Below are 25,635 nucleotides of genomic sequence, written 5' to 3'. Positions count from 1 at the left end.
GACAGACAGACATACAGACAGGCAGGCAGGCAGACAGGTGTCACATACAGCTGGTACCTGTAGATGGCATCCTGTCATAATCCACGGCAGACACGCGCCGGTTGCCTGCAGCCAATCACAGCTCCTCTTTCAGCAGCTTCACGGTTCAAGTTGGCTCCTTTCCGCCGTCTTGACTTCGTGTTATGAGGAAACAGCGTCTCTCTTCTCGTTGCTGGAGCTGAAGATGTGGGCGAACAAACACACATCCCCGACCATGAGCAACACACGTCGGCTCAGAGTGAGACACACGAGCAGAGAGAGCCTGTGGTAGTAGTGAGGAGGAGGAGGAGGAGGAGGAGAAGGAAGATGTATCTATGGCGGTTCTCCATCGCCATAACCCTCGGCTTGGTGTGGTATTTGTCAGACTGCGGCCGCTCTGTGACTCAGTACTTTTTGTGTTTCCTCTTTTGTTTTTACACTCCGCTTTTCTTCGGGAAAAGTGGGCGAGAGAGCAGCACCCAGACTGATGAGGAGACGGAGGAAAACCAGCTCCAGGTAGGCTGTTAAACGGGCTACATGTTGCATTGTTGTATGTGGGGGGGAGGAAGTGTTGCCTTCACGGAGCACTATCAACACTGAGTCATGTTTTAGTGAGTTGCATACCAAAAGTATCAGCTTGTGATGCAGCTGAAGCTCATCTGATGCCACTTTAAACAACCGTTCTCCATTATACGCGTGAATAAGTGAGATAAACATGATTATATTTTAAATAAAACATATTTTTTTTATGCCTCGAAGATGATTTGTCAAAGTAAAAGTCAGTAATCTAACTTGGTATCATTAATACCTGAGCTGTGACATCAGTACAAGTCAAATATTTAAGTGTGAGCCTATCTCTTGTAGCCTGAGGGGCTTTTTTTGGCCTGAACAACTTGTTTCCACTCATCACATAACTCAGTGTCCTCTAGAGTTCAGCTCTTGGTGTGGGTGGACTCTTTCTTTACCATGTTTTCAAGCTTCTGTTGTGACTTTTCCAGGAAACTGTGGAGGAAAGCTCGTTTGATTGCGTCTCGATTGATGGAGGAAGCCGGGAGCAGGCTGAACCCCTGGAGTCTCAGTATCCACATGTAAAGAGGTCTCTACAGAAAGGTGAAGCTTGTTTTTTTTTTTTGAACTGGTGTAAACACAGTTATCTCTCCTGCAAACGCACCGAAGGCTCTGCTCGGCTTCTTGACTTCAGGGTGTTTTGTCAGCACATTTAAGCTGTTATGACCCGACACACAGTTGAAAAGGACGGTTTTGCATAGACGCAGCTGCAGCTGGAGCTCATGTTACATGAAGCTAGGAGGGGCTTCAAGGAAGGGAGAAAAAAAGATGAAAAACACACCCTCTGAAAAGCTGGGTTGTAATGGAAATGAGATATCTGTTTCTCACACTTCATTATCAGTCGTGTTTGCTTTGCAGTGTTTATTAAATTGGCTTGCATTTGGCTAGAAGATTGATATCACAGCTCTGAATTGGCTCCGTTTCTTGGCTGGAGACACGTATTTTGTGCTATCTACGTTCAGTTTCATCGAGGCTCAACTCCGACCTCGAAAAAAGCCACTGACACGTTTGTGAAACTGAGAAATGTAGATCAAGCGTCTTCTTTTTTTTTTGCAGTAATGAGTCCTTGACTGCACTTATTATCTTCACTCCTAAATTTGCACAAGCTGATCACCCTCTGTAGTTCAGGTTGAGCTCAGGTCAAATTATTTTAGAGCTGCAACAATTAATCGATGAGATGTCAACCATTAAATATATTGCCAACTATTTAGAATTTTTTTTTTCAGACCAGCTCTTTGTGAATATTTTCTGGTTTGTTTATGTAAATTGAATATCTTTGCTGTGAACAAAACAAGACATTTAAAATCATCTTAGACTTTCTTGGTCAACATTTTTCTCCATATTCTGACATTTTATAGACCAAACAACTAATTGATTGATAGACAAGTAATCGAGTAATCGGCAAACGAAAACAGTCGTTAGTTTAACGAAGTAGGAACCCCAAAAATACATGAAAAATAACACAGGTGCCTTTTAGAAATGTGTGGACACAGTCACACAAAATATCATTAAAGAACAGTTTTATGTTGTAAAAATACTGTTTCACTATTTATACACACAAATACAGCAGAAAAAAAATATAAGACATACAACTATAACACAGTCTGCTTAGAGTCTATGTATGCCTAAATCACTGAAACTAATTAAACTGGCAGTCAGCATTATTATAAAGTAAATATTGATTGCGAAATGTAATGGCTATAGAATAATGACACCATCTGTGTTTAGATAGATCTCGCTTTCACTCTGCAGTTCGTGTCGGCAACTGGGAACGCAATCTCCCGGGGAAATAAAGACTGACTGCCGATGCAATCAGGCTGACAGCCTGGCATCGTTTCCGTCTGCTGTCACATCTCCATTATTGGCTAAATGAATGATAAACTCACATTTTGTCCTGCGTTGGTAGTTTATACTCTGAGGAAAACGCTGCTGTTGCAAAGACAGCCAACAAAACCATTTAGGCATGCCGGGGGAATTTCTGCTTAAAGTCCGCCTGCAGTCAGAAACGTGTGTTCTTCCTCTTTTGTTCCTACAGTTGAATGTTTGAGCTTCACTGTGTTTGCAGAGTGTAAATTTTCTCTGTGCTCAATGCAAATCTGATTTTAAGAGGCAAGGCTACGGGCATGACTGATGACATGGCACATAGTTTTAAAGCCAATCCAAATATTCAGCAAACACAAGTGTGAGGTGAAAAACTTGAAGCCTCCAGTGCACAAACACTGAGAATGGACTTTACAGTGAGGAAGGAGACGTCTTGTGTTCAGCAATTAAACTTGTCAATGTGCTAATTATACCATTATTCTGGGGGAACATGTCAGACACACATTAGACACACATCCGAAAACATAATGGCTCCGGCCATGACCGTCGCCGGCGTGGAGGCAGTAGGGACTTTGAGCAGCAATGGTGGAGGGACAGCTACGGCGTCAACCAAACATTCCAGCGGGTTGCTGAAGTAGTGAAAACAAATGTCACGAAGCAACGTTTAACTCTTACAACGGCTACTTCTGTAACTACACTTTTTGAAGTACTCCTCCTACCAGGGCTGGGCAGTATAAAGATATTACATCATTACCGTGATACGAGACTATATATTGTCTTAGATTTTGAATATTGTTAAGTCGTGATATAGCATTAGTGGTGTTTTATTCCTGGTTTTAAAGGCTGCATTTCAGGAAAGTGATGTAATTTTCTGAACTTACCGGACTGTTGTACTCGTTCTAATACTTGTTTTGACCTACTTTAGTCTTTATATCTACATTATTGATGGTTATCAAAAATGTCATTGCATTAATATTTTGCGAAAGAACCAATTGTCACCACTGTTGTCACAACAGAGGGGTTTTCTGTCTCTGTCTTCTGAGGAGATTTAACAATATCGAGATGTATATCGTATATTGAGATATAGCCATAATAATCTGCAATAAATGTTGCTGTTATTCGGCGCCATAGATCAAGAACAACAACTTGACTGGTGCGTGGAGGCATAAAACCGCCTGCCAGTAACTCTAGTTATGTATGCACTAAAACGGATGTGGATGTGGGAGGGATCATTAATAATTCACAGTTTTTAAAAAAAAACTTCTTCCAAAGAAATGTTTTATGGTCCTCAGACATCAATCAGCTTGTCTCTGCCTGATATATAAATAAAGTTACGTTGCTGTAAATAAAACATGCTCACTGTGTTCATCGATTAATAGTCCTGTCTCCAGCTCACAGCAGCTTCTGTCATGGATATGGATATATGTGTGCTCACTTTTGAGATGAATAATTTGGACAGGAGTTTTAAAAAGCGAGTCTGATTTTCAATGAAGTCGCTGCAGTCTTCGAGTTTGATGTTCAGGAGGTGAGCGTGGGCGCTCAGTGTTAATGTGAATTTCCTTTGTGACTGCTCCCCTCAGTGTTTGAGTGTGCCTACGCTCAGCTGGTCCTGCCTTGGTACGCCGTTCCCGAGCCTTGTGAGCACCAGCCTCTGCACCAGGTGCTCAGCAGGGAAGTCGACTACATAATCGACCGGATCATTGAGAGAGCCAAATACTTTGATGTCTGCCAGGCGGTTGTGGGCTCCATTCGGATTCTGACCCAGCACCTACATAATGCAAAGCAGTGTGACAGGTGAGACTTTACACCTACTTTCTCTTTAAATGAGATTCATGCTGCTTCAGCTACTCTGTGCTCTCAGTTATGTGTCTGAACTCCTATAAAAACCTCCATATTTCTTTATCATCTGTGAATAAGTTACCTAAGTTTTACAAGATCATACCCGCACTGACATCCTAACGATTGTTCTTGTCCTAAATGGTGTTTCAAGAGCAGTAAATCCCCTCAGATATAAGATTTAGATGAAGCGATTATCAGATATGTGGTGATAAGCATCTATGATCCATTAATCACTTCTGTTGTGCTTCCTGTTTCAGAGAGCTCTTGTTCACTTCCAGAGCAGAGGAGATGGCAGTCCTCCGAGAGTTTTCCGACGCTCTGGTACGTAACCTTTTTCCCGAATCTCTCTGGGGCCAAGAAGTCAACCGCTGTGCCTTAAATGAGATCATTGCCTTAAAGGGTAAGAAAGCCTTAAAATTTCTCTCTTACATAAGGCGTAAGCCTGCCGTGACTTCTTCTACAAGTGTGAATTGTGTGTAATCCCTAATTGTCAGAGGCGTTGAGCTCAGGATGTGAATATTCTCACTGATCTGCCAATTCCCTTCAGGGTTTCGTCATTTTTAGTTACAGATAAAATGTTTTATCTGGCGGGAGTCTTGCTGAGCAGGAGGTTTCTGCAATCAAGTTTGTAGCTCAGTTACAATAAGTGATTTTTACAGCTGTAGCTAAAAGTGATATGCATGTCCAGATTTCTTTTCATCTTGGCAGCTGCGAGCAACTCATTTCTATCATCCGTAGATATTTAATTGTTTGCAATAATTTGGAACAGTTGGTAAATTATGTAGAGCTTTGATTTTACAGTGAAAATGATTATCATAATTATGCCTAATATTGTGATTGCTCTTATCAGTTGGAGAAGACCTCAAAAGAAATGTTTCAAAAGGGCTGATTTGGCAGATTTAAACATGCTACAAGGAACGTTTAACTGGTTATGAAGCAGTCAGTTTAATTCTGAGACCTCTATATGACCTCCTCCTGAGCCGGGTTGGATTCTGAGAATTAAAAGTCGCAGAGTTGAGGATGAATTGAGGCGAGAAGCTGCTCCGTAGTCTGGTGGTACGGCAGCAGAACAACTGGCTCATATCATAACATTTTACAGTGGCCTTGCTACCGAGCTGTATCTTGCTGTTGGCGTAAAGTTACTCGGGAATGTTGATAACTTCAGCGTTATAAACAAAATTAGCTGTAGCTTCATGTAATCCATTTGTCTGAACAACTCTAAAACAAAGTTTACTTCACCTCACCAACCCCTTTTTCGGGGTTGGTGAGGTGAATACAACTTTTCGAGAAATACGACTTCAGTGACGTCTCGTCAACCCCTGCTGACCCCCATCGCTCCCTCAAACAAGCCTGTGTTGCAATATTTAACTCAAAGTCTCCGTGTGCTCGGCTCTCAGTAATTTTGTAGCTTCTGACTGAATCTCTGTGGTTTGAAGTTTAGTTTCTCTCCCGAATCCCTTTTGAGCTTTCAGATATCTGCTTTATCTCACTGTTTCATGACGTTCGTTTCCAGCAGAAAAAAAGCCAACATTTCCTGATTCTGCTGCTCTATCATAAGATGTTTTAAATAACTAAATAGCAGGGGACCTTTTTTAATGGGAAGAATTTATAGGAAATGAAATCACTAAAAGTAGTGGTGCTTTGTTTGTGGCTATGCTTCGATAGTACTGCCGCTCTTTTGACCGCCACTCAAAACAAACACATCATCAGTGAAAGACACAACTTCACCGCTTCCTTGTTGCTGTTTTAAGTAATTGTTTAACATTTTGGGAAATGCGCACACATTTGCTTTCTTGTACGGATTAAACAAACGAGATATAACATGGAAATTAGAGAGCTTTAGAGGTGTTAGTAGGTAGATTTTGTTCCCTTTGGACAGAGATAAGATGGCTGTTAGCTGCAGCTACTATATTAAGTGAACAAAAAAAAAAAACATGACTCTTCACAATCCATTAATATGATCAAATGAGAACATTGTGCCTCCTGATTTTACTGTGTTTGTGTTGTGATGAACAGCATTTGTAGGCTTATGCTGCTGCTGTGTTTTCCTCAGGTTTGGGCCTGTTGGTGACATGGCTGTCTGACCCCGACAACCTGAACCAGCTGGTGGTGAGCCAGCTTGACAGCGTGTCCCCTAAAGGCTCTGTGGAGGAGCTGAGTGAATCAGACCTGGATCAAACCTCTCTTGCTTCGCAGGAGGGCCAATGCGAGGGCAGTGAAGCGTGAGTGACTGTCAACTCTTGCACCCCACTGGCTTGACCTCGGCACAGTGAGCCCGAAAGCAATAAAAAGCAATGACTGCAAGAGCCGCCTTCTGTGTTTTGAAATTGGAACTGACCTGATTTTGACTTTTTTCCTTAGGAGCTTGGAGGGAGCAGGGATATCAACCCGCACCAGGATCAAGGCCAAAAGGAAAGGTGTGTTTTGTGATGGTTGAAATTAAAAGGCTGTAAGCTGTACATGTGAATGTTACCTGGTTTTCAGCTCGGAGCGTGAAAACATTTGTGACGCGGATGATGGAGACTTAAGAGTGGCAGATGGAGAGGTTTGTGGGTGTGAAGAAAAAAGGGACAGGGCTTACATAACGTCTTGTACAACAGTTTGAAAAATAGCAGTGTGTTGTCGGCTTCAAATATTATAATTTTCTTTACCAGCCTGCCTTTTGGCACGTAATTAATCCCCTGTTTCTTTTGTTTGTTGGTCCAGGCAGCTAATTACACAAACCCAAGCTGAATGGCAAATCAGTTCTGCTTCTATCTCTTTATATTGCGAACAATCCAACAGTTTGATGACTTAATAAGAATTCATTATGCCACAATAATGAACCCTGACATGATAAATGTGTTTATTCTCTGTACTGATTGCATCATAAATCCTGAAAAACGGCATAATTTGTCACAATCTGTAAGAATAATCTAAGGTTGATGGGATATTTATTAATTGTAAGGCTGTGTGGTTAATTATAAGATTGAAAGTTTGGTTACTAACAGAGGTGGGAAGTAAAATACTTCATTACTGTACTTCAAGTATCGGTACTTTACTTGAGTATTTATTTTTCTGACAACTTTTTGCTTTACTTGCTTTTTCTCTGCCATATATTTTCAAAACAGGCTTGTTACTTTAGTTTTAAAGGAGACCTGGTGTGCTTTTTTTTGTTTTTTCCCTTTTCTTCAGCGTTTTATAGGTTCTTGTGCTTGTAAAACATCTTGAAAGTTAAAAAGGCCAAAGCCCGCACCGACAGAAGCTCCTCTCTCCCACAGAAAACACTGCTCCTGAAACACATCGTCACCAGTCTCGCCTTTAATTCTGTGACTTTCTGACATCACACTGCGTCATCATCTCACGCATTTGCCTAGCGGCTAGTTTGGTACATAAGAATTAAATAAGATCAGCGGCTCTGTTGTTGTTGTTAGTGATACTGGCTCAGGTGTGTGTAAGCTGACCAATCAGAGAAGTTTTTGGGAGGTGGGGCCTCAACGAGATAGGAGCTCAGACGGAGGGGGAATGAGAAAACTGATGTGATTTTTGAGCATTAAAGCATGTTTTCTACCGCAAAATAAAATTATGAACCTGAATATTAGCATTATATGTGTCCTTTTAAAGCATTGAGGGGAATTAAAGTTTATTTTGTGTCATTGCACGCCACCTTCCCAACATCACAAGACTGATTTCAGTCCATCAGTGAAAATCATGCACAGCAGACATGGCAAGACAAAATGATGTAACAAGATGGAAACGGAGAGAGAGAATTGATTGGGGAGAATCTTACTGATTCTACCTTTTTAGGTTTAATAGTCTTTGAGTTTTATTATTATTATAACATGAGGTTCAGTTGTAGAAGTATCTGTACTCCTACTTGAGAAAAGAATGTGTGACACCTCTGGTTACAGGCCGTACATGCCCTGAAGCTGTTATGCTTCCTCATGATGCAGAAAAACAAATGCAAATTGCTGTTAAGGTGAAGATCAAGTCAAGGTAGACTGTATTGCTATTCTCACCATGAATAAAAATACTGATTTGTCTTCTAAATGCTGAATTTTCTCTGGTTTTTATTTATGCGTCAGGGAACAAGCTAAAAGAAGGATGGTCAAAGTTTGTGGACAAGATGAAGCCCAAGAAGGCCAAGAAGAAGAAGATGAAGAAGATTAAGCAGATGGAGCACGAGCTGATGTTGAGGGCCTTGACGATCCAGGGAGACGTGTCCAACGGCGAGGACGTCAGCAGCAGGGAGGGCTCCATTCACAGCCAGCAGGACTCTGACAGGGTGAGTCTGCTGCAGATAACTAAACATATTAAACTCGAGAGGAAAATACGTGAAAACATGACAGATTCATTTTCCCTATTTTTGGCCCTCAGGAGGACAGCGATCTGGAGAACTACCTGACAAGCGTCCAAGAGGACATGATGCAATTCAAGCTGTCGTATGAGATGTGGTGTGTCGGTCGCTGGGCTGTCAGCATCCCTCATGTGAGCTATAAATATCAGTGACAGCGTGGAATGTGGAGGAGACTTGTTATCTGTCTGCTGAGGCTCTGTAAAAGCCTGTCCTTCAGTGGTATGTTAATGTTTGAGCCGGAGTTTGAGTGGGTGTTTACTGCGTTGTAGGCCGACTGTGAGGAAGAGGAGCTGATCTTCACCGTTCACCTTGAGGAGAAGGACAGCCCAGAGAACCTGCAGTGGGACATCAGGAAGACTTACATGGATGTTATATTCTTCCGCAACAGATGGCAGGTAGAAAGGCCTCAGGCATGGTTATATTTTTCCTCATTTTCTGTCATACATATAATCTTACAATGTTGGATATTTAATAGACCTGGCCTAAGTTTTACGTAATTAGGTACATGTATATAAAAGTAATTCCTGTGAGCAAATAAACATTTAATTCTGCTTTCACAACAACCTGATGGCATTTCTTCGTCAGCTTGTTTATCGGTCATCAGCTTCAGGCACAACATGCCCTCGAAGTACAGGGACACGCCAGTCCACTCACTCTTTCAGTTTGTACCGATGTTTCAATTATCAGCGGCTCCAGCCAGGACTCTGATCTGGATCATATTTTATGAAGAAAAATATATTGTAGTTTTCCGTCTGATGTCCTCCGGCTGCTTTGCCTCAACTCTTTGTGATTTACAGAGTTTCCTGATGGATAGGTGGCTTTACTTGTTGCTGAAAGTAACCGATAACTGCTGCTAACTGTAACGTTACCTGCCCATTCGCTAGTTAGCTCAGTTAGCTGTGCAGTAAGCGGTCCTCCAGCTGAACGTTTACCAGATGTGCCAACTTGGCAACTTTGTTTTGCTAGATTTAGCAACTTCTCAGACCCTCTTAGCAACTTTATTTCTTAAATGTGACTAGCGACAAATTTGGCGACTTATTCTAACCATCAGCGAAAAGCTGAGAAATATCTCATTGTAATAAAAATGTCCACATATGCTGCTCACAGTTAGCAGATAGAGTGCAGTCACAGCACTTTAATTTTTTTGAGAGGCAAGACGAGTCGCTGCTCATGTCGCTATCCAATCGTGGGCGCCGCCCCTCAGCTGGCTTTTGGAAGCTTGTCCAATTAGAGGGAGCTAAAGTGGAGCGTTTCATAGGGTGAAGTGAGGGGCAGCACAAAGGGCCAGTTTAAGATGAATAGGCTAAGAAATCTTTTGAACAGTGAATCATGAAAAGCTCCTCCACTGAACTCCCAGAACAAAAATACAGAGCTGGAAATGAGCATAATAGGTTCTCTTTACTATCATAACCTTCATGAAGGTTGACTGAAAGAAGAGCTTGTTGGTTGTCAGGATTTTTTTCACTTTCACTTCAGAGGAAAAGAGTTATGTGTACCGCTTATTGTCTATTCAGCATGAGCCAGAGGGGGAAAAGCAATGTTGTGAAAACAAACCACCACTTCTCCTTTTTTTTTTCCACAAGTCAGGAATTCAACTTATGTGAACCACAGGATTTAATTATTTTCAAATGGGATGCAGAAAACATTTGCCACAAGTCAAAATCAATGTTTTTTTTGTATTATTATATTTATTTAAACTCAGAGATCATTGAGGGAGTTTTTACAATGATGTCGAGTAACAGTTTAAATGCATATAAGGTACAGAATATTAAAATATCCAAGACAATAAAACAGATACAAATAGCAGCTGAATGGTTTATTAACATCGGTTTAAATTTAACAAGTGATATCAAAGTGTTAATTTTAAGGTGCTTTGTGGTTGTCGGTGCATGCTAACTAAAAGCAGGTACTCCAAGTTCATTACAAACTCGAGGGATTTGCAGTGAAAGACCAAGTTTATATGACCCAGAGGACCAGACTAGCAAAGTAAACAGGACCGTATGATGCAACCCCAACAAGAGCCTTTTACGTGGACTAATACAAATGTCTTGCACGTCTCGCAGGCGGAAAAACACCCAGCTTTTTTGTACAAGCTGCTATGATGAGCGCTACAAGCATCACCAGTTATAAAGCAAAGAGCAGAATAATAAACAGCAGCTGAGGGCTTTAGAGTAGAGGCAGAGGCATGCCTATAAATCACATCACCATAATCCATAATGGAGAGAAAAACAGCTTAAACAATCCTTTCCTGACAGAGCTTAGGAATGTTAGTCCCATTTCTGTATATTGAAAAAGATGTTTGGTGTTTAAATATAATATAGACAATCTTGTCAACAAATTACGACAGCTTATGAAAATATGAGTTTGAAGTCTGAAGTCATCTTCAGCTCTGGAGCAGCAGTATTATGCTTTTTTTATTTTTTTTTCCTTTCCTTCAGTGTGTTATTTGTGTTCTTGTGCATGTAAAAGATCTTGTTAGTTAAAGTTAAAAAGCTCAACGTCCGCACAAACAGAAGCTCCTCTCTCCTACAGAAAACACTGCTCCTGAAACGCCTCGTTAGTGGTCCTGTTTGATGCCTTTTTGCCTCTTTTTCAGGAGTCGACCAGCCTGCCCACGATCCTGGTGCTGGAGGAGTCGGAGATCAACGGTGAGGTCAAAGAAGAAGCCAGAGTATCGGTGGAGAACTTCCTGCAGGTGAAAGACACCAGAGAAACGTACATGTGTCGACAGATAAACACTTCAACATCAATAACTGAACATTTTGTTATTTTTCTGTTTCAGGAATTGGTTTCCGATAATATCATCGGCCACACTCAGCCGGTGTTTCAGTTTCTCTGCCCTCTTGACAAACTGCTGAATGAAGAGGAACATTATGGAGGCGTGTGGGGAATTCTGAGCGGTTTGGCTTACTTCCTGACTCCAGGTCAAGAGGAAGAAGAGGTAAACCAAGTTGAAAAGTTGTTTCGATGTGGTAAAAGAACCCAGTGAGGCGATCAGATAAACAGATTTATTTTTTTAAGAGAACAAAGATGGATGGTGAAGCTGTTTTTCAAACTGTCCAGCGTAAACATCCGTTGCTTTTTAAAGACCCTGGTTCAACTTTGGCCTACTTATCATGGTCGTGCACACAGACAGTGTTCCTGTGCTGTAAGGGGTTATTACAGATCACTAGCCTTCACTTTTGGTTTTGGGGTTGTTTTGGTTTTACTTCCCAAAAATGTCGGTTTGCATTTGTCTGATCATGTCCTCACCCTGTTGGACGTTGTTGGATTAATGTTGTAACCTCTGCCAATTAGGTTATGTTTTCAACCGTGTCTGCTTGTTTGTTGGTTGGCTGGTTTGTCAGCAGGATTACACAACAACTACTTAATGGATTTCCACAAAACTTGGATGGAGGATGGTCTTGGCCCAGAATAGACCCTGTTAACTTTTGGTGCAGGTCCGGATAAACTTGAATGAGCTTAAATGATGGTTAAGTAGTTATTGGTGGTTTAATATTTATAGTGATTTACAGTGCTAACTTTATTCTAACCAACTAAACAATGGCCACAACTATGGAAATACAATAAGACGTAAGTCAAGCTCCAAAAGGCATAGGTCATACATTTCCCATAATGCAACTTGATAGTATTTCATTAGACCCCTGCCGGCATGATAAATGCACATATCGCCTGTTCGTAATTTTCTGTTAAAACAGTGAAGATTCAAGCTGATATCACTGTGATGTCATCTGGGTTATTTCCTCAGACGTTGTTGCCAGATTTGGCCATCTTCCATTTTATGATAGCAGAGGAATGCATGTTGCTTCCTCCTCTCTCTTTTTTTCTTCTTCTCTCGCTTCATGCATGTTTGTGGGAGGCCCGCTTTCAGTTCGCACACTGTCAAGAAGTGTTGCAGTGTACCAAGATAGATAAAACAGTTTATTTTTGTTATTTGAACCGTCCTTTTTAAGGCAGAGTGCTGAAAAGGAAAATAGTTTTATAGTTGCGTTGTACAATGTAGCCTCCTATCACCATTCTAGTGCAAATTGTTGGGGGGTTTTTTTGGATGCAAATTTTAAGGATTTCTTTAATTGATAGTTGGCAGCCTTAACAATCAATTATTGATTAATTATTCATTTAAAAAAAGAAATCTGTTATTAATGAGAGGTTTGTCCATTAGATAACTGTTGTAACCACTGCCAAAATCAATGTTTGATGCTAAATCAGAGTGGGCTACTTGATACATATTTAATCGGTAAAATTCTTGCTGGCACTTAATCGATTATTGATTAACATCCCTTGTTGTTTTATTATTAAGCTTATTGAAAGAATTGTGATGAACCACAATACTGTTTATGAAATATCGGCGAATAAAATCAGCCTATTGATATATTGGTCAGCTCTATTTATTTAAGATAATGTTTGGGTGTTTTTTTTATTTGGAGTGTTCAGCTGGAAAACATCAAAACAATCTGGCATCACACTGGCCACAAAAGACAAGATACGTCTACTTTCATGTGCCTTATAGTGCTCCTTTTAAGGATTAAACTGACACTTCCTGAACTGATATACTGTATATGGATTAGTTCAGTTGCCGGTGTCTGTCACTCTGTATTAAAAGGACCACTGCCTCTGGATCAGCTGTCACAACCTGATTGTTTTTCCTTTGCAGAGCTCCAGCCCTCAGACAGAAGCCCCGAAAGAAATCGTATCACGATCTTTACATCTAGAATCCACACCTCTGCCTTTACAAAACCCTGGTGCCTCTACTGAGACGGGCAGTGATGTTCCAGGTGCTGCAGTCCCGTCTATTGTGATTTCCCAGTGCAATCCTCCTTCAGAACGGCCTGAGGAAGCGGAAACTGAGAAGGAGCCAGCAAACGAAAACTGCTCCCAGGACAAAACAGAGGACTCTGATAATCCCTTAACCTCTCACTTCAAAATGATTTTCAAAGGACTGACCCGATCCAAGTCGCAGGAGTCTCTGGCCTCGACAAAAACCAACGGAGAGGAAGACCCACCTGATCCAGACTCCACGCCACACTGCAGCCAGAACGGAGGCTTGCAGGGGGACAGCACAGACGGCCCGTCATGGCTTCATTTCAGTACGAGGTCACATAAAAAGGAGAAAATATGTTTCAGGATGTCGGGTGGAGCGAACAAGGCTAAAGGGAAGGACCAGGGCACTCTGACACGAGGGGAGGACGCCCAGTGTCAGAAGAGCCAAGTTAACTGGGAGCAGCTGGAGGGGACCAAAGCCATATTTGACCTGCTGAAGGAAATATCCGGTTTGTTCAAACTCTGTTCACAAGAATCGAAGCTTCGGGATCATGCCAGTGTTTTTGTTATCATGTGAACTTCACTGACAGCATTTTTAAAGCTTAATGTAAATCTCGACAGCCAGTTGTTTTAGTTTATTTCAGTGCTATAAAAAAAAAAAAACCTGTAGAGACTTGACACTCGCCTGACAAAGCTAATCCCAGTGAACATTTAGTCTGTTTTATTAATCATCATGTGGTATTTTGAGGTGAAAGTATGTGCTGTTTTGATAAGTCATGCTCGAGTGGTGCACTCATGAGCTTTTGACAAGCTCCGACAGTCCCGGTTTGACAGTCGACAGCTAAAGAGCATCGTATTCACGAGCCTTGCTGCCAAAAAAGAAAAACCTGAAGACAGATAATGAGACATTGATGTGATGAAAGGGATTTGGGTAATTTGGTAACTTCATGCACTGAGAGGTTTGTCTAGGAAGACGTCTTGACTAAATCTCTAAATGCTCAAGGAAAGGTAATGTTTCAGAGAAGCCTCACCAGGAAATAATTATACACCTTTGACAAACTTCACTCACACTAAAGGAATGGGGGGAAATGAAAAATCCTAATAGATTTCCTTTTAGATTAATTAATTGATTGATTCTGTTTTATGGAAAGGACTCTAATCGTGGCAAAATTATAAATATTACAAGTCAGGTCAAGTCAGTTTGTTCTGTACAGCCAACAAATTTGCCTCGGGGGAAGAGAGCTTTACAATTTGTACAACACATAACACCTCTTTCTTTGCTTTTCTTATTTGAATATGAAGTTTAGCAAACGCATAAAGTTTCAAAATTTTAATAAAAACGATGACAGCCCCTAATCAGGAATGGCAGACGTGTAACAACTCTAGTTTTCGGAGAAAGAAGATGAATAAATCAAAAAAAGGCAAATGAAATTCTAATTCAATTCAGCTACATTTTTATGACGTGGGATTCATTGTGAGAGTTAATCCACCGCTCTGTGTTAAGTCTGAAATTTCATATGGTAGATTAACTTTTTTCCTGGGTGCCAGATTTTTAAGAATTACGTGTCGTTCCCCTTTAAAGTAGAAGAGAGGCTGTTCATTGGTAAAACCTTGGATAAGTCTCTGTGCAACTATGCTACTGTTTGAGATTTGTCTTTAATCCACTGGAACAAAATGCATCTTCTAGCTAGCAACTGCGGTTTTGTTACGAGAGTATACTGTGAAAACCTTCTGGCGAGAATACCAACAAAAACAAGGAAGGCTCCAATTTAATTTCTCTCTTAAAAAGCTCTTTTTAGATTTTCCAGAAACATTCAGCCACAGGACATTTTTTGCACATAAGAGATATGTTGGGGCTGCATTTGTTGCGATATTTAATACCTATGCTCAAATCTGCAGCTGCAGAGCTTCGTAGGAGTTTTAGCTTCAGCTTTACACTCACCCTTCTCGTCTAACTCTGCAACAACTACAAAATACTTTTTGAAAAATTAGCTAAAACATGCAAAAACACTGATATGGTCCTTTTTAAGGATGTTCTCTGGTATGATGCACTTTAATACTCTTTTTGTCTTGACAGGAAACTCCATCCTCATAAACATATTTGACGCCATTTTGAAGCCAGTTATGCCCATCCTGAAAAAGTACGTTTAGTGCCGACTTTCATTACAGATTTTACCTGGATTTTTTGCGTTTAAATAACTTCTGGTTATGTTGTATTCCTCTCCAGAAAAGTGAACTCCTTCCTGAACAAGATGAACCCAACAGAAGTGCAGATGGCCTCGTTAATCGACACCATGCGTGACAAACAGTGGCCAGAGCTTCAACCAGCAGCACCTCCCCCTCCTCGCACCGACGAGGAGAAGAAGGAGACCAGGGAGAGAGCGCACAGCTTAATCAATGCCAGATGTAGGCGACATCTTTCTGCACTATAGGAAGTATCCGGTTATTTTTGGCTGCTGATAATATATCTAAAAAACATGTGTTGTTCTCTCTGTAGATTCTAACTATCTCGTCTTGAAGAAGACGGACATGGACTCTGCTTTTAATCTTTTCCAGAACAGCGAAGAAAACAAAACGCTGGTGTATGTGAGTATTTCAACATTTACGCTACTAATACTTATTCAAATACTACGTTTGATTTAATGTAGCATGGACATCTTGTTCTGATTCTGCCGTCATGTCTTTCACAACAGATGCTCCTGTCATTCCTGTTGAGGGAATTCTTTCCCAATGAGCATTCCTTAAATGTGAGCGCCGCTGCCCTTCAGAAAGTGACCAACGCCAACAACTGATCCGTGAAGGCTTGATTGTGTTTTTAATGGTATTTTTTTTTAAAAAACAAATTATTTATTAAACATCTTAAATGCCTTAAAATATTTCTGACAATGTCTGTATGGATGTGGGACATTTTTTACCTCGAACATATCAAACATACTGTGAACATTTTGTGAAGTTCCTTTGGTTTTTATTTTGTATAGCTGAACTGCATTTGAAATTAGAAACAATCTTTGTTGCATACTGTACTTTTATTGCAAAACTCTGAGGAGAAAGTAGATTATATTTCATATTTCCAGTTTGAATTTAAATTTTCTAAAATATTTTGTGTCACTTTGAGCACTTATGTACGGTGAGAGCGTTTGTATACTGGTTAATTCGGCTTTAAGATTTTTATCATAGAATATTTCACAATGACGAATCACCTTAATCTGTCAAAGCGGTCAGTAGGCCTGCAAATGTCAAAGGAAACTTGAAGTAGTGTCAATGTAAATAACTTGAATTTATTCCAAATAAAATATTTTATTATGTTATGTTTCTGGCTTGGTCTATTTAAGTGAGTTTAGACTCTGTAAAGAATACATACAGTAAATATAAAATGTAAATTAGTTGCTGATTATTTGCTCTGATGCAATGTTCGAGTAAAAAAATGTTTCAGTTGAGTTAAACATGTTAATCCTCAGGGAAGTCGTGTGGGTGAAGTGTGAGATGTATTCAAAATAATTACTTAAATGATGTCTTGGTAGTATTTATGCACTTTCACATTTTTCTACTGGAATTAATATTTAAATAGATTTATTTGCTGAAGAATATAAACATTCCTCAGATTTGAATGACCTACTGTATCTGCATCAGTTGGAAATGCTTTGCTGATCAGCCGAAAGCAGTTTATAGCCCATATAAAGCAAACAACTTTTGCCATATTTTTATAACCCTTAATGGAAATGCTGCCTCTGGTGCTCACGCTATCTCATTATGGAAGTGTAACGGAATTAATTACAGGATTATTCTGGTCCAGGTCACAGGAGGGAGATTATCTGGCAGCGCAACAGCATTAATTTATTTTATTTTCACTGAAGTTCCCCAGAGCAAGGTAACAAACATCACACTGAACCCAACACTTTAATTTACAGAAGGGAACTTGATCCTATTAGCAGCTTGAGGTGATGACTTGTTATTAAAGATAAATGCAAAGCGACAAACTAACAACAACTAAACATTGTTCAACCCTCTGAATCTGAGGAACATAGTTCACTCTCTACCTTTTCAACAACAGCTGTGTAAACAAGGTCACCTTTTCTGGAGCGTTCATTAACACACGTGGGCCTCATCAGAAGATGGAGTCTTCACCAGCTAATAAAGATCACGTGATGTGACTGAGAGTCCCAGAATAGCTACTAAATGGACCAATTACTGCCAAAAACATGATAAAGATCTAAGACAGTTGGCAGTCAAGGTTTGTACTGGAAACAATGTGAATGATAGTGATTACAAATAGAAAATATCCAATATCACAACCAACAGTTTGAAGAAAAGTTATAAAAACAAGAAAACTGGATTCATGAAACTATATACAGTAGCTTTCGAAATAGTCCCTTATGCAAGTATCAGCTATAAAATAAACATTTACCTCCTACAGAGCTTCCAAAGTATGTCTGATTACTCCAGCAGATACAGTCCATTTAATTGCTATTCTGCCTGCAACTATAACCAGAAGTATAAATGTGCACTAAACAGAAAACCTTCATATTTTCATTCCTTCTACTTATGTTTTGCCTCCATTTTGTCCCCACGTTTCTATTTTCCATTCCATCCTAGATGAGTTGTTTATACACATTTTCTCCAGCCTTACATAATTGTTTCTGTGAACACTTGACCAGCAGGTGATTTCGGTTGAACATTCAGTTGCCAGTAGCAACTATTACTGGCACAGTTACCGTCGTAGTGAGTTCGTCTGTTTGTGTATGCTGGACACACACTGTGCTTTGAAACAACATTTCATCTTCATTGTTTCATTGTTGCATCCGTCACGATGTGACAGAATGAAAAGTTATTATGGGCCATTAGCTTTAGTAAAGGTATCTGCTTATATACTGCACTGATGGAATCCATTAAGTACATTTACTCAAGTACTGTACTTAAATAAGAAGTAGCCTACCTGTACTTTACTTGAGTATTTCAATTTGCTGTTACATTATATTAGCCTAACCAATATTCAGATAAAAATGTATTTATTTAAATATTATCAAAGTATTTTATAATTAATAAATTAATAATAATACATTTTAGCCTCTTCACATTTACTCTCCTGTTCAGGCCTATGTGTATTTTTTTATTTTTCCAGATAAATTAGACCAGCTTTGGCACCTTTTATTGGTACTGAGTGTTTATTTTTCCGTGGATGGTTTATTCCTGGAATAACTCCTGGGACTGTTTGACAGCAAGTGCTGTATCGTAGGCAACTGGACTTATTTCAGCTTCTTGAAGATGTTTCACCTCTCATCCAAGAGGCTTCTTCACTTCTAACTAACCGGAGGGGAGTTGCAGGTATTTAAACCCTGTGTGGGAGTGTCCTTACAGAGGCGTTAGGGACACGTGTGCACTCTTAACATTGTTGCCCGATACATTTTCACAACTGTTTCCAGTGAAAACCTACTGCCACTGCTTCATTATGTGTTTTAGCAGCAAGAGGTCCATTCTGGGACTCTCAGTGTCAAAAGTTGTAGTGATCACAGAAAAAGTACATTAAAACATAATTTTGTCACATCATGGTGGATGTAACAATGTGACAAATGAAGATGAAATGGTATTTATTTGGTATCAGCGCACACAAACATATAAACTCACTGCTGTGGGGTGGTTGCTACTAGCAACAAAATGTTAAACTAAAAATAAACTGCTGTTTTCAGAGATACTATTACGGTTTAATTTGGAGAAAATGTATATAAAACATGTACAACACATCCAGGATTGAATGGGATTGGAAACATGGAGGGAGCACATAAATAGAAGGAATGAAAATATGAAGATTTCTGTTTAATGCACATTTACACAACTGGGCCGACTCAATATGCTGATCCAGATGGGCGACACCATTGAAACTGCTGTTGAATGGGCCTTGTGGTTATATCTTGTCAGCTATGAGCAGAGCTACAGTCACAATGTGGGAATCTGAAAAAAAAAAGATATGTACAATTAAGCTGCTGTGTCAACAAACACCTCCCTGCTGAAGTGTCAGCTCAGCTCGCAGCTTCCTGCAGGGCGCTGCTGCAGCTGCTCCTCCTCGCCAGCAGGGGGCAGCGCTGTGATCAGCAGCAGCTGACAGGCGGCTGAGCTCAGTAATCCAAGATGTCTGCGCCCTGAAGGATGCTGCTAACGGCGTGAAGGTGCAGGACAAGTGACAGGTGAGGCGACACGGCGGTCAGTGGCGTGTCTTCAGGGTTAAACACGGGTTTGTTTGACTTGTTTGAAAGGTTTTAAGCTGTTTGTCGGCCTCCTCGTAGCCTTAATGGAGGTGACGTGCGTGTAGCTTCGCGCTGTTCAATGTGACTGTGGACAGAAAGTGTTTCTCCTGTGCGTCACGCTTATTTTTTTGAAAGAAATTGTGTTTGTTTCTTATTGAAAAACATAAATGTATCATGTTCACACATTTGTATGTGTCTTTATAATTGTTTCTTCGTCACGTGGTTTGATGAATTGGACGGGTCGAGTGTAAAAACAAATGAAATCTTTGGTGTCCAGACTCAAACTGGAGGCAAAGTCAAAGCTCCCATTAAGGCTGTGAAGAACAAAAGGAGCAAGTACAACTGTATTTAAATATGATCAGCATGTTTCTGTTCACATGTCTTATCGGTTCATGTTATGCCATATGCAAAAATGCTGAAAAAGTCTGAGAAAACGTGTTTCTAAGTCATGTCAGTATGAGCAGATGGCTCCTACATGAACACAAGACTGTCTGCCAAAGTTTGAACAGTTTTAGTTATTTTTACTTTTCACATTTGAGTCAAAATCTGGTGACAGTTGTCAAATCAAAGCACAACCACACAGTCTTAAATAAGCAGAAAATCTGAGATTTTTTGATAAACATTGTCGAACCTTTGCCCCTCACACACAGAAAGCACAACATGGCTCTTCTGATATATAATCTGAGAGTGAACAGGCGTCTTATGCTTCAGCCTGAATCTTCATAGCCTACAAGCATCAAATAATTGTTGTTTCTTAATAATTCCCAAATTAATGAGACTCACAGCAGACATTTTGACCCCCTGCAATAACCCTGTTGCCTCCAGTTTGAGAACTGCTAGTGTCAATCACACTGTATCTTCCCTAATCATCGGAGAAACAACTGTTTGGGAGTAAAAAGTGTGTCTTAGTGCTCAAACAACATAATCTACACAATGGCCACTGAAAATCCTCAATTTTAATTGGCTAGAAGGTGTGCATCAACTTTTAGTAACCTGACGGTTTCACCGGACGTCTGTGAAGTATTTCAGTGTTTGTTTGCAGGTTTAAGTTAAGTTGATGCAGCAATATTAGACTGTAGGTAAAGACAACTGTGTGCTCCGAGCTTGTATTATATTTGTAACCACAGTGACAACAACAAAAACCCAAACAGAGATAAATAGATGAAGTCACAACCATGAAATTTTAATTTATGTGTTTCTATATACGCCTGTCTTCCTGCGGAGGAGGAAAGAGGACTTTTAATGAGAGTGGTGTTAGGTGGTTCGTAGCCCTTGTGTCACCCACTACAATCACGGAACGCACAACTTGTCAAATATCCTGTACTTAATCCATGACGAGCTCGAAAAGACGTATTAAAAATGGCCAGTTTTAACAAGACCAAAGCCTGTTCTGGAGGACAGTAGTTCAGATAATAAACACTCACTGGCCACTTTATTAGATGCAACTGTTGACTACCGGGTTTGGATGTGCTGTCATGTGAGCCTTGTGACATCCCTTTGTCATAGTCGGCAATAAAAGTCAGGTAGACTGTGGCGTTAAAGCGATGCTCAGTCGATACTAAGGGGCCCAAAGTGTGCCAAGAAAATATCCCCCCACCTGAACTGTTCATATAATGCAAGATGGTTCCATACTTTCACGTTGTTTTATGCATGTTTACATGCTTAAATGCATTGAGTTGCTGCCACACGATTGGCTGATTAGATAGTTGCGTTAATGAACAGATGTGGCTAATAAAGTCACCTGTTGATCATCTATCAATGGTTCCTTATCTATTTTTGTTAAGGACCCCTCATCACAGGGTGTTTGTCCATGAGTTGAGAGCAGTTCAGTGATTTTAGCTCAATGTTAAGTCATTTTTTGCAACAAAAAAAAAGAGATTGGATAATCCGTCTTATTTTAATAAGGGTAATCATCTCGCAACTAAGGAGGTACTGATCCTCAGGTTGGAAACCACTGGTTCATGTTAGATCCGCACAATATGAGGAAAATCTGCCATGTGCGATCACATTGTTTAATATTGCGATGACAATTTGACTCGCAATAAGTAAACAAATATTGAAGTTTCCATAGCTCTCCTCTGCTTCCCTAGCCATCGTGCTTGCCATCCTTGCAGTTGCATTGCATTGGATTGACAAAATGGTGTGAATGCATCTGATACGTCTAATATTGGCATGCTACCTTATGAGGCTTATGGCTGAACACACAGGTGTTGAACCAATCAGTGTCCTTTGAGGAACTACAGGCAACTACAGGTGTGGTTAAGATGTGACGTACAGCAAGAGAAGCAGCTGTTAGTTTGAAAACAATGGTGGCTCCTCAAGAGGTTATCATAAATGCTGCTAGCAGAAGAGCAAAGAAAAGCACTGAAGGGTCTTCTCAATGGAAAATATGTTTTCCCTCTTCGCCCAACTAGCTTCCATCAGAGTTGGATTTACCAACTGGCTCCGCAGGTGGTAGCGCTCTCCTACTGTTGATCTGTTGTTGATGTTTGCCTGTGATATACGGTGTCAGACAGATGGTTCGTCCTATCACCTTCCAAGTACTTTTTCAAAGTGACTTCCCTCTTCCAAACAGTTTCTGGTGACTCCTCTCCAGATGGATTTGAGAGACAAACTCTTTGGTGACACAACCATCTGGCTAATTAGGATAATTCACTTGCCGAGTGTGAATGCATGGCACGTATAAATAAAAAGAGCCATTTTTTTTGTGTTAAATGGTGAAATTTCTGAATAGTTTGAATATGTGAGAGAACATCATTGAGTTTAAAAAAGCTGAGTCATTTCTTGCTGTACATCTTTTTCTGCAAAATCAAGTCCTGCCCGTAAATTTAGCTTCTTCCGGATTCCTTGCAGCAACAGTGATTCAGGTTTGACCCCTGTTAATTCTGATGCCTGTCTCCGGATCAGTAACCACACACCCACACTGTTATATATTAATCATATCTCCCCGATACTGTGTCTGTGAGGTCCAGCTGCAGCAGGAGCTCAGACCCAGGGGGGGCAGATGGCTGCAGAGTTCAGAGGGTTTACTGTCACATTCTGGCTGCAGTCACACTTGGCTTGCAGTTTCTGCACTGCAATTCTGAGGACTTGGTTTTTATAATGTCAGAGCGTTGTGTATCCACATGTCGCCAAGAGATGGCTGTGATGTGTGTAATCATCGAAATCTGTGACAGCATTGCCTTTCTTTCTCTTCCTCCCCTCGCGTTGGCTGTGTGAGTGTTGCTGCTGAATCTCATCTTTAGTGTAAAGAAGTCTGATGATGTTGTGAGGAAAGAAATGTCTGTTTTGCTTTTGGGTGTATAATTCATGGATCCAGATATAAATCATACTTCAGCCTTCCTAGTTTGGGATCACATGTTATATTGATTTTCTTCTTTCCTATTGTAACAGATTAAACAGTATAATTTAGAGACAAAATGTATTATTTACACTTGAGAGAAAAAGAAGAATAAGATTATTAAAACTTCAATTTATTGGATGTCCCCACAGTGTCGCATGACAGGGGAGAATACTGTCGTAACCCATCTTTTAGATCATTTGCGCCACAATGGTGCAATTGGGCTCTTAATATTCTGAGAACCTGCTTTTGTTCGGGCCTGATGAAGTCTACTCAATGATCAGTTGAATAGGTTTAAACTGTGATTGTCTAGTCCATAGTCTACTTTCAATAGAGCTAACCTTAACTGAACTTAAATTTTTGTTTTTGTAAGTTTTAAGAAAAGCTCTGCTGAAGCATCACCTCTTAATTCCAGTTTATTGTAGGCATGAATATGTAATTGACACTCGAACAGGAATTTGTTCTTTTATAAATCTGCAGGTTTTTATGCTAAGCTCCTGATTTCTTTTACCAATGCCTTGTGAGTCCTTGTACTCGTTGGTTCAGTGTTGCTCAGAGGTGTCTTTGTCTCTTTCTGTCTTTTCAATTTGTCTGGTTGAACCGTTGCACAAAACATTTCTTATTATGCAAACCCATCATACAAAGTAACATCTATTTGTAAAGCGGACTTTATACCGCCTAAAAGCAAGAAGGACCCTTCAGAAATATAAAGTAGTCCTCTCAGCCATCCGACTGTACTGAATGAAGCTTTTATGGCAAGCGAATTTTGAGTGGTTGTGTTATTTGGCACCAAAGTCCGCTTGGACTCGAGGATGAACTTATTCGATTTTGGTCGTCAAAGGTAAAGGTTGCGTGAACTCTCTTTCACCCCTTTCTCCTGAACGCAGCATCTCAGGAACCCCTGCAGGGAATTTCATTACATCTGGCGCAAACGGCAACTCAAGATTTCAAGCGCTAATTATGATTAAATTTCACACAAATGTCTAGAAAGATAACATGATGAAGTGACGACATTTTACTTTCAAATGGTCAAAGGTCAACTTCACAGTGATATCATAATGTTCTGTTGAATTGATGGTGAATCTTAGTAACAGAAGGGGAGACTGTGATACAGATACTGAATCATTGACAGTAATTTTAGCTGTCTGTGGTGATTGATTAGATCTTCTGTGCAACCGAGTTGATGAGTATATATCAGAATCAACTTTATTGGCTAAACATATGAACACATGCAAGGAATTGGATTGTATTTCTCAGTGTATTTACACACTAACACATACAGCAGCACTCCACCGTAAGCCGATTGGTTGAGCCGATATTGAGCTTTAGGTGACTGTCGTTGCAGCACTTGATGAAGCTCTCTATCAGTCGTCTGTAATCCTCTCAAAGAGGACAGCATGTTTTTCATTGGAAATTATGAATATAGTGATAACTCTCATTTTTCCAAAACGATACCCTTCATAAATTATATAAAATTCCTTCAAAGTCTTCACTACATACATTTTTTGAGTCTGGACAGCCGTGTATGTAAACTGCAGCCTGACTGGCTGGTGGAGGCACACAACCGGCAGACGGTTATTCTAGTCTAGATTTATTCCCAGTGCAGGCAGTTTGTAACACATTCTGTCTCTCCATTCAAACACGATGGAGGGAGGGAAATGTAATTCAGGGGATCCAGTAAAGAAAACGGCCTCCCTGGGATTTCAATACAGGCGAGCAGAGATAATGCATGCAGGAAGTTTAGACCCGGAGTCATCACTATTCTAGTACAAGGTCCTGGTTTGAAGCCAGACTGCAGTGATAGGCATGTATGTGCTGCTTCAGTAGTCAACTTTTCACTCAACTGCCTTCAAACAGAGCAGAGGACGGCCGCTGCCCTCATTAACTGACTTATTTTCGCACGGTCACTGCTTAGCAACAGCAAGACAAGTCAACTGATGTAATACAATGTGCGATGGACATACCAGCATATCACACACAAATGTGATGGTTGCTGAACATCTCACTCCAAATAAATTAAGATATTCATAACGCAGATATTTTTGCTACACACAGACTCAGGTTTAATGAGGAGTTTTTTGTCTGTGACATTTTATAACCTGGCTGCTGGAATTGGACTTCATACCAGAGGTGTTGAATGTGTTTGAAGTCAGGGCTTTGTGTCGGAAAACCTTTTTATGAACTTCCCCAGACTGTTTGAAACACACTACTGGCTTTAAATACCAGTATACATTGTAGCCTCTTGATTTCTCTTAACTGGAAATAAGAAGCCTATACACATTAAAACCATGGAAAAACAGCCCTTCACCCAAATTACATCATTATGTGGATTAAGAAAGCAGATTTTAAGGTATTTTTTTAATTGATAGTAGTCTGCCTTAACAGTAGATTATCAGTGAATCATTAATAGTTTAATATGTTGTCTGTTTTTCCATGAGAAAACAGTTTTAACCACTAACTTGATATGTTTGATGCAGAATCAGTTTAGGCTGCATTAGGAAAGACCAAGTTACTTAACGAAATAACAAAAATCCAACAACATCCAACCCATATTGACGACTAAACGGCTAAAATACAATAATGTTACTTTGTGTAGAACGTCTTTTTGTATGTTTTTAAATGACAAATTACTTTATTTTGATCAAATAAATGTTCTCATACCAGAATTTTATATATTAATTTGATATATTTGATGAGAAAGTATTTATAATTTG

The 25,635-nt window shown here is 40.1% G+C and overlaps 2 protein-coding genes across 2 annotated transcripts in view; both read left to right on the top strand.

Moving 5' to 3' along the window:
- The first annotated feature begins 116 nt into the window (after positions 1–116).
- LOC141012748 (uncharacterized) lies at positions 117–16,650 on the top strand. The gene is made up of 16 exons (XM_073486258.1): positions 117–534; positions 1,017–1,128; positions 3,987–4,200; positions 4,503–4,645; positions 6,299–6,467; positions 6,607–6,662; positions 8,310–8,509; positions 8,602–8,712; positions 8,851–8,976; positions 11,178–11,276; positions 11,364–11,522; positions 13,236–13,851; positions 15,420–15,483; positions 15,570–15,748; positions 15,840–15,928; positions 16,036–16,650. The coding sequence occupies exons 1-16, from the start codon at positions 346–348 to the stop codon at positions 16,132–16,134; spliced, it is 2,625 nt and encodes an 874-aa protein (XP_073342359.1). The 5' UTR covers positions 117–345; the 3' UTR covers positions 16,135–16,650.
- A 2,794-nt stretch (positions 16,651–19,444) lies between these two features.
- mrpl11 (mitochondrial ribosomal protein L11) overlaps positions 19,445–25,635 on the top strand; it is a 48,559-nt gene continuing 42,368 nt past the window's right edge. Inside the window, exon 1 of the mRNA XM_073487083.1 lies at positions 19,445–19,521. The gene's annotated coding sequence lies outside the window, so the exon portion shown is untranslated. The remainder of the gene's footprint in view (positions 19,522–25,635) is intronic.

This window comes from Pagrus major, chromosome 18, assembly GCF_040436345.1.
Source record: "Pagrus major chromosome 18, Pma_NU_1.0".
Classification (NCBI taxonomy): domain Eukaryota; kingdom Metazoa; phylum Chordata; class Actinopteri; order Spariformes; family Sparidae; genus Pagrus; species Pagrus major.
Note: the sequence above shows the minus strand (reverse complement) of the source record. Positions and strands in the feature narration are given on the sequence as shown.

What these genes read in the sequence shown, in the direction of transcription:
- LOC141012748 (XM_073486258.1), top strand. Translation starts at nt 346, where the DNA reads ATGTATCTATGGCGGTTCTCCATCGCCATAACCCTCGGCTTGGTGTGG. An exon ending in CAATGCGAGGGCAGTGAAGC is followed by an intron (nt 6,468 to 6,606) that starts GTGAGTGACTGT and finishes TTTTTTCCTTAG; the next exon opens with GAGCTTGGAGGGAGCAGGGA. An exon ending in AAAACAAAACGCTGGTGTAT is followed by an intron (nt 15,929 to 16,035) that starts GTGAGTATTTCA and finishes CTTTCACAACAG; the next exon opens with ATGCTCCTGTCATTCCTGTT.